Below are 14,945 nucleotides of genomic sequence, written 5' to 3'. Positions count from 1 at the left end.
ACTCCCCACCCCATCCATCCTTATTCTCTATCAGTAAGTTTCAGCATTCTAGGAAGCAGTTTTTAAATCCACTTTCATTCTTAGGTATGTATGGAAACTAACTCCATGCTAAAAGGAGAAAGTCCACTATACCGAATGGATGGTACATTTCATGGACCAGCTATTCAACATAAAACAAGCCCATCTCACAAAGTGCTTTTCCAAGCAGATATTTTAAACCAAAAATTTGAAGTCCTCTTTGGATCATAATAGATCTCCTATACTAGCAGAGGACAGGATCAGATATATTTAATCTCTTGGGTCAAAAGCTTTTCTCCTTAAATGAAGGCTAGCTTACCGTCACCATGGAAAGTTACTAATGGCCTTATAAAAGAGATTCTTTCCTCAGGATAGATTGCAGCAAAATTCCAAGTAAGCAGCTTCTACAGAGGAAAGAGTTACATATCCATTTAGATATACACAGTAGACTGGGATTAAACTCACGTTGTTTCATTTCAGCTCTAAACAATTATGAGAATTACGAACCAAACGAGTCCTGCTCAACTGTCACATGTATTTTTACCCGCAGCATTTCTTCAAACAACTATAGTTTATATTCTGCCAGGATACCTCCCTTTGCCTCGGCACACTTCTACATGGAATAGCTTCTAGAACTAGGGTGTCAAATGCTGATTCCCTGTTTTTAGTGAAGGGAGAAAGTTGTGATACATCACGTGATGACAATGTGATGACGCAAGTTTGACACCCCTATTCTAGAACTGCACATTGCTGTCAATTATCTCCTTGGGGTTGCCTTCTCCCAATGAAGAAACATGTCCACATAGATAATTCAAAGAGTAATACAAGAGGGAGGATTCTTTGAAAATTTCATCCTCTACGTTTCTCAGGAACAGGTGAAAATGAATTAAATCTCTGTTCTAAAAAAATTGGTAAATTCTTAAAATTTTCTCAGCATATAACATTAATAGATGTAGGTTCAGAACTGCTCACAGAGAAATTATTAAACTCTGGGAGATTGGATTGATTATGACCACTGTGCTTGGTCAAAGGCATTTCTTGAGGAAAATTGTAAACTTTTGTGCAAATTACCATTTGCAAGCATTGAGCTTACCTGAAAATGTGGGTTGGAACCTTATCTAAGCATTTGATAATGCTCCAATCCCATGTATATAGCTGCCAATCTTGAATTTAGATTGAGTATATGAGAATAGGCAAATATTCTGTTTTGCCTAACATGTCAATATAAGAGGGACAATTCATGCCATAGGATATGCCCGATGGCAAGCTTGTAGTTTCTTTTGTTTTGGTAGAAACAGGGCAAGGGATTGTGTTTTAATAGAAAATTGAGGTCCTCCTTAGTGATAATTGACTAAAATACCTTACGTTATCAGAAGGAATAGGCTGACAACAGTCTTTTTTAAGCACTGCAGAGAAGTGAATACCATCATAGCTTGGTATTCTAAAATGTCCAAATTTGCTTAAGACCAATTTCATATTATTCTGATTAGTTGGTTGTTGACATTAAGTGTCTTTAATGTCTCCCAGATGTGTGAGATTATAACTCCTTACACCATAGGTATTTTGGGCAAGCTGGAAAATATAAGCATAGCTGTGCCATGTAACACTTTCCCATTATTCCTCATTTATAAAACTAAAGAGGAAATGGTAAGTTTAAATCTTCAGAGTATCACAGCTTTATTAAGTATATATTAGCATCTTAGCATGGCTCATAATCATTTGCAGAGGCTTCTCTGAAAACATCCCTCTCCAATATTTCCACCCTACTTTAAATCATATGAAAGTGGGGCTCTCAAATACAGAAAAACCATACACTTCTCTCTTATGCTACAGCCAAAATAATAATAATCAGTTCTTGTGTTTTAATAAGGAAAGAAAAAAATGGAGAAGTAATGGCATATTAATATATAATATGTTGCTTTCCACTTGATAACAATAAAAAAAAGAAATCTAGGCTGGTCAAGGAGTAGGATTGTATAGAATTTATTCACTTCAAATTTGCATCTCCCAACTTGGAAAATAAAATAGTATCTAGTGATGCATCTGCACTTTTCCAAAAATCTGTAATAACTTGTAAGTTGAACAATTGTATTCATGTTAAATGTACTTGTATTAGGAGAAAGAGCACCTTGAGTGAAAAGGGGAAAAAACTATTATAGAAATAAGGCAGAACAAGCAATGATAGAAAAAAATAGGAAGTGAGTCAAATCAAAATTATTCAACCTGACTATAATGTTCATTATGTTATCTTAACTATACCATTTCATATGATAGCTATTCATATGATTGAAAACTTTTCTAGAAATAATCTTTGGATATGCAGAACTGTAGCTCTTTAGGGTCTTCATTCATATGAATCCCTCTCAATAAGATCCTGGAAAATTTGATAATACAGTAGACATGTTTTAGGCGAATTTCAAAGGAGAGGAAAGAAATGGTGTAAATTCAAAGAACTACTTTTTGTTTTAAATTGCTTTTTAAAAATGATAAAGACATTTACAAGTTCCCACAAGTATCAGTATGTTTTTTGAGATAGGACAACTTTATATTAGGGAGGATTAGGTGCATCAGATTGGAGAAATATGGGGAAAATAACTGATCTATTTATTTAGTGATACAGTACTTTAAAATTAGAACAAGAACCCCCTGAAAATGTAGAAATTTCAATGGGTTTTTTTAATATGTTCTCAACTTGATTCTAAGAGGAGTTCCCTTTTGTGTGGAAAGCTATTTAATGTGTTATCTGTTAAATCAGAAGCTGGAGGCCGAGGAAGGTTAACAGCTCTTTATTGGCAACCAGGAACAGTTGAAGTGACCAGCTTGCAGGTAGGAAGTGACTGCGAGCTACCGGCTAAAGCGGCACCTTATATACCTTGTTGGTGCGGGGAAAACAGCCGTGAGTTCCTCTTTTTTAAACTTGCATGCCAGGGTTTCCCTTGGCCGCGACTTAAACCAATCAGCGGTCACCTTTATTTAAAAGTACAAACATAACATTATCTATCAAGTTCTCCAATCTTAGGCAGATTAGGCCTTTATTGTTCAATCATGTGGTTTCCTTACAGAACATCTTGCCTTTGTCATGATGAATTATAACCATCCCTTTTTCTTTTCCCTTTCTTTTTCCCTTTCCCCTTTTCTTTCTTGTCCTTTCCTTGCATAGTGGACTGACGGTGCTAGGGTATTCTACATGAATATCATTTCATTTTTCAAAGAGGGTGGACATTAATTTAAGGTGATGAACATTTATTATTTGTATTTGTATTTATATGCTGCCCACTTGGAAAGGATTCAGGATGGCATATAGATACAATATATTACTAAGGGAGGCTGAAATCCAGTAGTTCAAATCCTGTCTTAAATGCATGATGCAAGTTTCAATTGATAAGAAATAAGAAATTGTATTTAGTAGTACACTTCTGTCAGCAAAATAGACACCATCATTTTCCTATCTGAGAATAGGTGCTAGGATATCTCTACAAATGGAAAGTGGATTGCAAACTTCGCTCAATAAGCAGAAGTTCAGTTGCACAAGCCTTCATTCATTCATTCATTCATTCATTCATTCATTCATTCATTCATTCATTCATTCATAGCTAATAGCTGATCACAGTGAGCAGATTCTGTTAAATACTATTTTCAGACAAAAAAGCAATATATCTCATTTCATGCTTTCTCAACCATTTGTCTGAACTGCTCTTTCTATTCCCCCTTCTTTTTATTTGAGCACCACAGTATACTAAGTCACCTGGGCAGGTAAGAACCAAATGGACTACACTGCAACTTTTAATACCTTCCTATTTTTGCTACAAGTCTTTTCTTCCTCTCTTATCCTTAAGATTACAGCTAGAGAAATTATTTGGGGATGTGTAGTTTCTTTTGGCTCCAGTGAGGACAGGCAGTGGCAAACTGAAATTTGAAACAGGTAAGGTTATTTTCTTATGGCACCAAAGGTTGTGTATTTCAGAAAAAAAAAAATCAAGTTTTTACATTATCCAGGAAGTTTGGCAACTTTGAATGATGTAACTTAAAGGTGACAGTAACTGCCTTTGCAGTATGTGCACATACTGCTGTCAATGCAAATTGTGTTTTGCATTGTGTTTGCAGTCACTGTGAGTGAATGTGTGGAAACTCTGTGGTCTTGGTGCAATGGGCAACCAGAATCTTTTCTTTTTCTTTTTAACATTCACACAGTAGCAAGGATCAAGGCTCCTAAGAGTTCAAGGCAAACCAGTGAAGAAGAACGGGGCAACATTGCAACAAAGAGCACAACTACAGAAGAAGCTTACATTGTAACATGCTCACTTTGGACTTTGCCATCTCCTAGCACTCCTGCTTGTGGGAACTTAGAACTCAGAATGCTACTGCTCATGGATTGTGTGTGTGTGTGTGTGTGTGTGTATAAATATATATTTATATTTATTTATAGGCTTTCTTCCCAGAGACTTGTCTTATGTATTGTAACGTGCCCAAAGACTAATTCAAATGCCACTTCTGGACATTCTTGTAGAAATAACTTGTACTTTCACTGCACATGCTTCAAGCGGAAGGCTGAGAAAGGGAGTTGCCAATCAAGGAACACTTCTTAGTCTTTGGTTTGTGCAAATGGCAACAACGGAATGCTAGGCCTTCTTGTTTTGTGTTTCCTGCTATGCCACACACATATCTACCTGCCAACATTTGCTAAAATGAAAATACTAATTTAGATTTTCTCCTGACCCTGGGATCCTGGTCATCAGTACAATAAGGGCCAATATTTTAAATTCCTACAAAATTCTGCAAATTCTACTGTATACTATAAGAAAAAAAAATTAAAACACATCCAACTGCCATGTCTTAAGAATAAACATTAAATATTCTTCTCCTTTATTTGGAACTTATTGTCATTGTCTCGCAACTGTAGTCTAGCAAGGCACAAAATATTCTATTCCATTGGTGAACTGAAAGATTTTCATGTGCTTTTCAGTATATGGTGCAGTTGTATTGTGATTATTTGCCAATCCCTATTTGGCTTCCATTGCCTCCATTCTGCCTTATTGCTGATTTTGATGATGTCCTGATTTTGCAATCATAAGACCTGTTAGAGAGCTAAGGTGGCACAGTGATGAAGCATTCAAGTAGAAGCTGGGAGACCATAAGTTCTAGGCCTGTCTTAGGGGCAAGGCCAGCTTGGTGACTTAATGCCAGTCAAATGTTGCTACACAAGCTTCAAATATTCACTATCATTTCAGCTAATCTCTCTCAGAGAGAAACAAACTAATCTTGCTAAGAAAACTGTAGGGTCTTGTCTAGGCAATTGCCTGGAGTCAATATTGATTTAAAGACACCTGTGTGCATGTGTATATGTGTATATGCAGGAGTGGGCTGCTGCCTGGATGTGGGGGAACGGAGTGGGGTAGCGAAAATGGAGCTCCACCCCAGAGCACCCAATTTGCACTGAAAGATGTTGAAAGAAAATGCAGGGTGCCCTGCATAAGCCATGCCAACAGTGTGGTAGTAAAAAGTTTGGTAGCCCTTCATTGTGTATATGTGTGTACATGCATGCACATCCTTTACTCCCCACACACATACTCCAGCCCAAAGAAAGATTTTATCTCATAGACTCTCAATTTAACTCTATTTTTAAAATCGGTTTGTTGTAGTGGTTAAGGCAACAGGAAATTTTAGTACAGCCTTAGACATGACATCAGCCAGACCAAACTTTGGGCCAGTCACGCTCTCTCAGCTCTAGGAAGAAAAATGTCTTCAATGACTTTCTTGCCAAGAAAGCTGCAGGGACTTGTACAGGCTGTCTCCAAAAATAACAATGACTCAAAGATGCACAAACACAGAGATTAAAACACACACACACACACACACACACACACACACAAACAAACAAACAAACACACAAACTGGTTAAGGAAAGTAATCATTGTAGTTTAAACTCTCTAGCTTTGGTACACTCTCTTTTTTTGATCAAGTGGCAAAGCAAGTAATAAAATACCCACCAGTCAGGACAATACAGGAATGGGTTTGGGAGATGGTGTTTTGACAGACAACTCAACCACATCTCTGGCTTTAGCATGTGTGTCAAAGCAACACGACACACCTGTCAAAGCTCACCCACTCTGTGTGTTCACAGAACAGTTGTTCAGCAGAAGGCAAAAGGGTTAGTTTGGACAGGTGCCCATTCCTGTTTTATTAGACATAAGTCGACATACCAGCTTTACAAATCTGCTGGACAGCTACTTAGTGGCTACTTTAGAATCTGCTTATGTTCTCAAATGAAATAACCTCATTCTCAAAACTCAGCAAAGAATGCCAGGTGAAATGCAATTCTTTGGGCTTGCCCTCTTTAGCTGACTGTTTGGTATGTTGAAGGAACTGCCAAGTGTCATGCAGCTATGCCCAGTTTGTTATAATAGGAAAGTAAAAATTGTGGCAGAGATAACATCATGATAATTTAGCAGAAAATTGCCATGCATATTTGTTCTGTGTTTAGATACAAGGTTGTTTCAGTCGTAGGATGGGGATCGAGGCAGCAGCATGCAAATACAACAAGAAGACTGTTGTGGTTAGCTCTGGCCCTGCTCCTGCCCCAAGGACTGTGGATGTGGGGGAGACATCCACATGCTGCAGGCCTGTTTTGCCCCCGGTGGAATCTGCTGATGAAGGCTCCTCTGACCAAGAAGATATGAATGACAGGGAGGAGGAGAGTGTGGCAGACAGCTCAGAAGGAGATCAATTATCTAGCTCTTCCTTGGATTCAGAACAAAAGTTAATGATACAGCCACGCATGCGGAGAGCGATGCATAGACAACAACAACGGAGAGATTATTATCAAAGAAAATGAGGCCACCTGTGGTTGGGTGGGGCTGTGGTGATTAGTGAGGCTGCTATAAATAGCAGCCTGTGGGTTTGGCCATTGTGGAGGATTATCTGATCGTTGTTTTTCGTGACTGCTTTACTGACTTTGACTTTTTGTGTGCTGATTTTTCCCCGCTTTGAAACTAAACCAGAGCAAAGTGTGTTTCACTTTGTGAAAGAAGAAGGACTGTGAATTGCCTCACAGCTGCAAGATAAGTATCACAGAACTGATAAGGGACTTGTACAAATTACCAGTTTGTTTGGAGACCAGTGCTCTGCTATACCAAAAGAGGGCTTGGTTTCAGTGAATTTTCATTATAAACAACATTGTTTTGAATTTTCAAAGGTGTGTGTGTCTGAAATTTGTACCTGTGAATTTTTGGGAGGATTCCACCAGAGAGCCTGACAGAACAAAGACGATATTGTCAGGCCATATTTGTGCGCTTGTTAGATACATCTGGAACAAGGCCTTCTGACTCAGTACTTTCACATGGTACCATTTCTGTCCCCCTGTTTATCCAAATCATAAGGCTGACTGTTCAATCATTTTCATTGATGCAGATGTCAGAATAAAGAGAACAGGCAGGAAACATCTAGTTACCAACTGAGAGGGGAATGCAAAAAACATGAGTTAAACAGTATTCTGATACAAATTTAGGGGATTTACTTTCTCCATGCATAGTGGATTTTTTCAAAGTTCAAATGATTGTTGTAAAGTGTAACTCTGAATTGTGAACAACTTCTTATATGCTATTTAAAAGTCTATTGCTAATTATGAAATGAAATAGCAACCTGCCAACATTTTTTTTTGCAAGATTTTCTCAATAGCTGAAGGCTACTGAGGTTGCATATTGCTGGAGTTGAGGAGAGAAAAACAGTATAATAATATTATTTATTATTATTAGATTTGTATGCCGCCCCTCTCCGTAGACTCGGGGCGGCATACAAATATTTGTATAATAATGTTTATATACATATGTCCTGAGGTCCAAAATCTGCAAAAGATTGAGCTAATTTACTAGGGAACAGTTTTAACACTGTACAAAAAGTCTGTGCAGCCTACATATAGTAGACAGCTACCAGATAGCTGACAGGTAGAAGAAGTACAAATGGGAGAGAGAGAGGAGAGGACACACTAACTGTTTAACATTCTTGGCATCCACAACAAAAAATAAGTGACATAGAATAGAATAGAATAAAATAGAATAGAATAGAATAGAATTTTATTGGCCAAGTGTGATTAGACACACAAGGAATTTGTCTTAATGCATATGCTCTCAGTCTACATAAAAGAAAAGACAAGTTTGTTGACAATAATAAAATACATCATTTAATGATAGTCTGGGTACAAATAAGCAATCAAATCATACTAGGAACCAGTCAATATAAATTGACAACAAAGTAACAGTCATACCATCATTTGTGGGAGGAGATGGGTGATGGGAACAATGGGATGATTAATAGTAGTGCAGACATAGTAAATAGTTTGACAGTGTTGAGGGAATTATTTGTTTAGCAGAGGGATGGCATTTAGGAAAAAAACTTTTATTTATTTTGTCAAGTACGTATTTGTAATATGCAGATATATAACATTGTTTATATACATAAGATGGGTACTGATAAGAGGAAACAATTGGACAGGGACGGTAGGCATACTGGTGTGCTTATGCACACCCCTTACTGACTTCTTAGGAATCAGGTGGGGTCAACAGTGGACAGTCTAAGGGTAAAGTTATGGGGGTTTGGTGATGAAACCACCGTAGTCAGGTAATGAGTTCCAGGCATTAATCACTCTGTTGCTAAGTTGTATTTTCTACAGTTTGTGGTGATTCACTTTGAGTTTGTATCTGTTGTGTGCTTCTGCATTGTTATATTTGAGGCTGAAGTAGTCGTTGACAGGTAGGACTAGTTGTTCTGGTGTGCAGTGTTCTATAGTGTCGTTTTGAGGGTAGGTGTTGAAACAGTTTGTGTTTTGGTATGTATTTAAGCCTACTTATTGGTATATATTAAATTATTTTTACCAACATCCGAAAGATTGGTTTTTCACACACAAAAATGTGGTTAGGTTTATCTGTGTAATTGATAACATTTTGTTAATTTCAGGTAGCAGGGCAAGCCATGGGTTTACTAATTAACTACTTAAGTTCATAGATCTAAGCTTGTTAACTTGTAGTTAGACTTTAATAGGAAGCACTTAGGGTGGGGAGTAGTTCAGGAAGAGATGCAGTACTCAAAAAGTAAATGGCAATATTTGTAATTACCTCCTCCGTTGATCCTACTTCACTTCCAGAATCTTCCCCTGAAAGAAACGCTTCACTGTTGGAAGCTGTTGGCAGTAAAACCGGCCTCTGATAATGTGAGGATTCTCCCACATCAACCCCCACAGTCCTTGGAGCAGGAGCTGGCCCAGAGCCAACCACAACACCCCTCAGCTCTAGAATAGTGAAATGACAGAAACATCTCACTTAGAATTTTGAAAGCACACTTTGAGTATTGTCATAAAGGTGCCTTCATGGTTAAAATGGCCATTCACAAAATAATCACACAAAGGCAACAATCTAAAGTGTTCCTTGCTACTTTCACAGTCTAGGTAAACATCCCAAAGTGCTTCATTCCACATAACAGTCTTCACCCTCCTTCCTGCAGACTACCAAAAAAAAATCAAGGTTTCTCGCAAAACATTAGGTTTCAAACATTATTCCTTTTACAGTGGTACCTCTACCTACAAATGCCTCTACTTATGAACTTTTCTAGATAATAACCAGTTATTCAAGATTTTTTTGCCTCTTCTCAAGAACCATTTTCCACTTACAAACCCGAGCCTCCAAAACTGTAACTGGAAAAGGTAGGGACAAGCCTCCGTAGGGCCTCTCTAGAAATCTCCTGGGAGGAAATAGGACTGGAAAAGGTGGGGAGAAGCCTCTGTGGGGCCTCTCTAGGAATATCCTGGGAGTAAACAGGGCCTCCACCCTCTCTATGGTTTCCCCAACCGCATGCATTTTTTGCTTTTACATTGATTACTGTGGGAAAAATTTCTTCTTCTTACAAACTTTTCTACTTAAGAACCTGGTCACGGAACGAATTAAGTTCATAAGTAGAGGTACTACTGTATCTTCTAGAGCAGGGGTCTCGAAACTTGGCAACTTTAAGACTTGTGAATTTCAACTCCCAGAATTCTCCAGACAACGATGAAGACCTCTATTCTAGAGAATACTATAGCCATTCGGAAAGGAGGGGGAGTCAGAAACCCAGATCCCATAGAATTAATTCCAGATCTTATCTCCTTACACTTTTCCTAGACACTTCTCAGAATCGCCAGCTTTGGGGTTTTTAAACACATTCAGGAAGAATGAAAAGGCTGCCCAAATAGAACGCCCTGCATTTTCTTTCAACATATTTCAATGTAAATTGGGTGCTCTGGGGTGGAGCTCCATTTTCATTACCCCACTGTGTTCTATCTATCACTGCTGTAATCAAGTCTGTCTACGATGCCACTAGATATTTCTATCTTTCTCAGGATTATACATATCTCAAGGATGCGCAGTATTTGCACAGTATGTCCAAACTGTAGTGTTCTGTCTGGGTGCCCCCAGACTTCAACACCAACTGGAAAAAACAGCCAGACACGCTGGTAAAAGCAAAGGCACTTTATAGTTTGAAAAATAAACACAGAGAAAAACCTGTTCTTCCCAACAGGCAGGCTATGAGGCTTCACAGCAGAGTCCTGACGGCCAGACAATACAGCAGACTTCTTGCTGGCACCCACACCACTGTAGAGAATAAGACCCACGCCTTTCCCCCCAAGGTTTCAGCCTTCAAGGCCACAAGCCAGAATCAGAGACGCCAAAGATCACAGCCAGGTCCCAGGACTCCCAAAGATAATACTCCACAATACAGGAAGGGTGGGTCTGCCTTTTCAGCCTTTCTGGGGAGAACCACACCCAAACCCAGCTGTTGCCTATTTAGGGCTGGAAATACCTGGCTAATTGTCCCCTTCTTTGGGCTGCTCTTCTCTGCCTGAGATCGATGATGGCTTGTGCATTTTCATCTAAGGACTCCAGGCTGCTTGCTGGGGAGAGCTCCACCCCGGGGGACTCAGGCTGTCCTCCCTCTCCCTCAGCCTGATATTCCTCCTCCCCTTCTGCCTGGGCCGCCTCCTCCTCCTCCTGTTCCTCCTCCTCCCCCTCTGAGCAGGGAGCCGGCAGAGGTTCAGCCGTTCCCTGAGGAGCCTCAGACGGAATCACAACATGTAGTAATTTACTTTTCATCATTTCTGCCCTAAGAACAAGCTTTGGATTAATTCTATGAATAATTTGTTCTGTGATTCATTTTAATTATTTTTTTAGGTAACTCTTAAACTAGATTGTTTAACCACGATTTACCAAATCAACATAGGTCAAAAATAATAATTTGTACTAAGGTAAACTAATATTTTGCAAAAACAAAAATGACATTTAATTGATTTTAAAATTGACTGCTTAGTAAATTACTGAACATATATTACCCTATTTTTCAAAAATATACAAACTAATGTCCTTTTGTTTTAATAATGAAAAGAATAAAATTAAAATACATACTCTTATGATAAACCAAATTAAATCCTAATCTTTGTCCTTAACATTTCAGCTATCCAGCTTGATTAAGATACAATCATTTGCTTTCTTAGTTTTTCAAGTGTGATGGTTAGTAGATTAGACTACAAAGTAACACATTTGGAAAGAAGAAAAATGCAATATTTGGAAAAGTTGGGGGATGCCTGCGGATGGCAGTGTTCTCCCATGTCTTTCTTTGGCACTGTCATTGGATACAGTAGCAGAAAGCTGAACATGAGAATATTTGGGTATGGCATGATGTCAGAATTTCATTTATGGAATGTAGCCATATCCTACTTGTCACTGATTGAAATCAAATCAAATATTTTGGCAATTGGACTTTGAAGGAGAATAGGAAGTATGGTGACACTTGTGAGCTTCAGTATTAGAGAAGACTTCTGGGAATACTAGGGACAGCCAGAAAATAAATTTCTGGAACATTGAACAAATTAAACCAGAATTCTCAGTTGAGACACAAGCTCAAATTGTTCAATTTCAGACACATTGCATAATTATCTGAAGAACACTGCAATGTTGGGAAAGAGTGGAAGGAAAGAGAAGAGGAGTATGACCTCCAGCAAGGTGAGTGGAGTCAGTTACAGTGGCAATGAGTGCACAGTTGGAAGTGAAGACCAGCTTGGATTAGATCATCAAGGAGAAAAATCTGTCCATGTGGTGGCTCTAAGGCAATGGGGATTTAATGGCACATAATCCCACCCCTAATTATTCCATGCCCATATCATTCCTAAATGTCATGCCCAATGCCCAATTCCTTAAAGAAAATCATCTAAATAATTCTGCCCTCCTCATTCTGTGGAGCTGGGAAGGGGAAAGCACATCTGAAAGACACAGAAAAACATTCTTCCCACTGAAACGGAAAACTATTCTCTGAAGTGATTAGCAATAACACTGAATGCTGTAAAGTGTAACAGAATAACAGAGTTGGAAGGGACCTTGGAGGTATTTTAGTCCAACCTTCTGTTCATGCAGGAGACTCTATACCAGTGATGGGCAATCTATGGCAAGGGTGCCACAGGTGGTATGCAGAGCCATATCTGGCACGTGAGCCTAGCTCAATTCCAATGTATATGTGTGTGCTGGCCAGCTGTTGTTTTGGCCCCGCACAGAGGCTCTGGGGGGGGGGGCGTTTTTGGCTTCCAGAGAGCTTCTGGGGTGATGGAGGAGGGTGTTTTTACCCTCCCCCGGCTCAAGGGAAGCCTTTGGAGTCTGGGAAGGGCGAAACACGAGCCTACTGGGCCCACCAAAAGTTGGGAAACAGGCTGTTTTCTGCCACCAGAGGGTCTCCAGGAGGTGGGAGAAGCTGTTTTCGCCCTCCCCAGGCATTGAATTATGGGTGTGGGCACTCGTGCATGTGCGATAGCGCACATGTATGCTACGGAGTCTAGGAGAGGGGCGGCATACAAATCTAATTAATTAATTAATTAATATTATTATTAATAATAATAATAATAATTATTATTATTATTATTTTGGCACCCAAGGGGAAAAAGGTTTGTTATCGCTGTCCTATACCATTTTGAATAGGTGACTGTCCAATCCCTTAAAAATCGCTGGTGATGAAGCACTCATAACTTCTGAAAACAAGCTGTTCCACTGGTTAATTGTATTCACTGTTAGCAAGTTTCTTCTTATCACCCATAAAATCCTACATGGCTTAGGACCAGATTACTTATGGGACCATCTTCTGCCTCACATGTCCCCGCAACCAATTAGATCGTTCAGAGTTGGCCTTCTCTGAGTCTTGTTGGCCAAGTAATGCTGGGTGGCGGATTGCAGGGAAGGGCCTTCTCTGTTTCAGCTCCTATCCTGTGGAGTAGGTTGTACTTTATTAAATGCTTACTGATATCTAAGTATGCATTGTCAAATGCCTCACTGAAATCCAAGTATACTATGTATACTATGCATTTTACTATATTATCTTTAGTATTATGTTCTCTATATTATCTATACTATAGATAAGGTTCTATACAGTCTAGGTGGTATCATTCCTGGGTCTCTTGCAACCACACAACGACTAAAGGCTAATTTACCACTTGAGTCCTTCTCCCTGCCTGGGAAACACCTATTTTCTTTTAAAAGAGTTTCAACTTCATGTATCTCAATATTTTAATAGGAGAGAAAGATAAATTACAAAGTTGGTTCACTACAATGAACAAACAAATGGTCCACTGGTAGGAAATAAAAAGGGTCTGTTCTGGGTCCTATTCTTTTTAATATGTTTGTGAGTGACATAGGGGAAGGTTTGGTAGGGAAGGTTTGCCTATTTGCCGATGACTCTAAAGTGTGCAATAGGGTTGATATTCCTGGAGGGGTCTGTAATATGGTAAATGGTTTAGCTTTACTAGATAAATGGTCAAAGCAAAGGAAACTGCAGTTTAATGTTTCCAAATGTAAAATAATGCACTTGGGGAAAAGGAATCCTCAATCTGAGTATTGCATTGACAGTTCTGTGTTAGCAAAAACTTCAGAAGAGAAGGATTTAGGGGTAGTGATTTCTCAAAATGGGTGAGCAGTGTGGTCGGGCAGTAGGAAAAGCTAGTAGGATGCTTGGCTGCATAGCTAGAGGTATAACAAGCAGGAAGAGGGAGATTGTGATCCCCTTATATAGAGCGCTGGTGAGACCACATTTGGAATACTGTGTTCAGTTCTGGAGACCTCACCTACAAAAAGATATTGACAAAATTGAACGGGTCCAAAGACGGGCTACAAGAATGGTGGAAGGTCTTAAGCATAAAACGTATCAGGAAAGACTTAATGTACTCAATCTGTATAGTCTGGAAGACAGAAGGAAAAGGGGGGACATGATCGAAACATTTAAATATGTTAAAGGGTTAAATAAGGTTCAGGAGGGAAGTGTTTTTAATAGGAAAATGAACACAAGAACAAGGGGACACAATCTGAAGTTAGTTGGGGGAAAGATCAAAAGCAACGTGAGGAAATATTATTTCACTGAAAGAGTAGTAGATCCTTGGAACAAACTCCCAGCAGCCATGGTTGGTAAATCCACAGTAACTGAATTTAAACATGCCTGGGATAAACATAGATCCATCCTAAGATAAAACACAGGAAATAGTATAAGGGCAGACTAGATGGAACACGAGGTCTTTTTCTGCCGTCAGTCTTCTATGTTTCTATGTTTCTATGACTTAAGGAACATTGAAGAATAGCATTATTATAAGTAAATAAAATTACAGGCAGTCCTTGACTTACAACAATTCATTTAGTGACCAAAGTTACAACAGCACTGAAAACAAGTGGCTTGGAAGTGTTTTTTCACCCAACCATTACAGTATCTCTATAGTCATGTGATCAAAATTCAGAAGCTTGGCAAATTATTTATATTTGTGACAGTTGGGTCATGTGATCACTTTCTGTGACCTGTCAAACAAAATAAATGGGGAAACCACATTCACTTAACAACCATGTTACTAATTTAATAACTGCAGTGGTTCACTTAATAATCGTGGC

General features: G+C 39.0%; 1 protein-coding gene across 3 annotated transcripts in view; it reads left to right on the top strand.

The window, feature by feature from the left end:
• Positions 1-14,945, top strand: part of ADAM11 (ADAM metallopeptidase domain 11) — a 149,682-nt gene that overhangs the window by 107,717 nt on the left and 27,020 nt on the right. The window contains exon 26 of one of the 3 annotated variants that reach the window (XM_070727973.1): positions 4,213-4,841. The exons of 1 other annotated variant lie outside the window; for it this stretch is intronic. In XM_070727973.1, coding sequence (XP_070584074.1) covers positions 4,213-4,231 — 19 coding nt within the window. In that variant the 3' untranslated portion in view covers positions 4,232-4,841. Of the gene's footprint in view, positions 1-4,209; positions 4,842-14,945 lie in introns of those variants that run through there. One more of the 3 variants, XM_070727970.1, reaches the window with a different exon arrangement.

This window comes from Erythrolamprus reginae, chromosome Z, assembly GCF_031021105.1.
Source record: "Erythrolamprus reginae isolate rEryReg1 chromosome Z, rEryReg1.hap1, whole genome shotgun sequence".
In the NCBI taxonomy this organism is placed as follows: Eukaryota; Metazoa; Chordata; class Lepidosauria; order Squamata; family Dipsadidae; genus Erythrolamprus; species Erythrolamprus reginae.
Note: the sequence above shows the minus strand (reverse complement) of the source record. Positions and strands in the feature narration are given on the sequence as shown.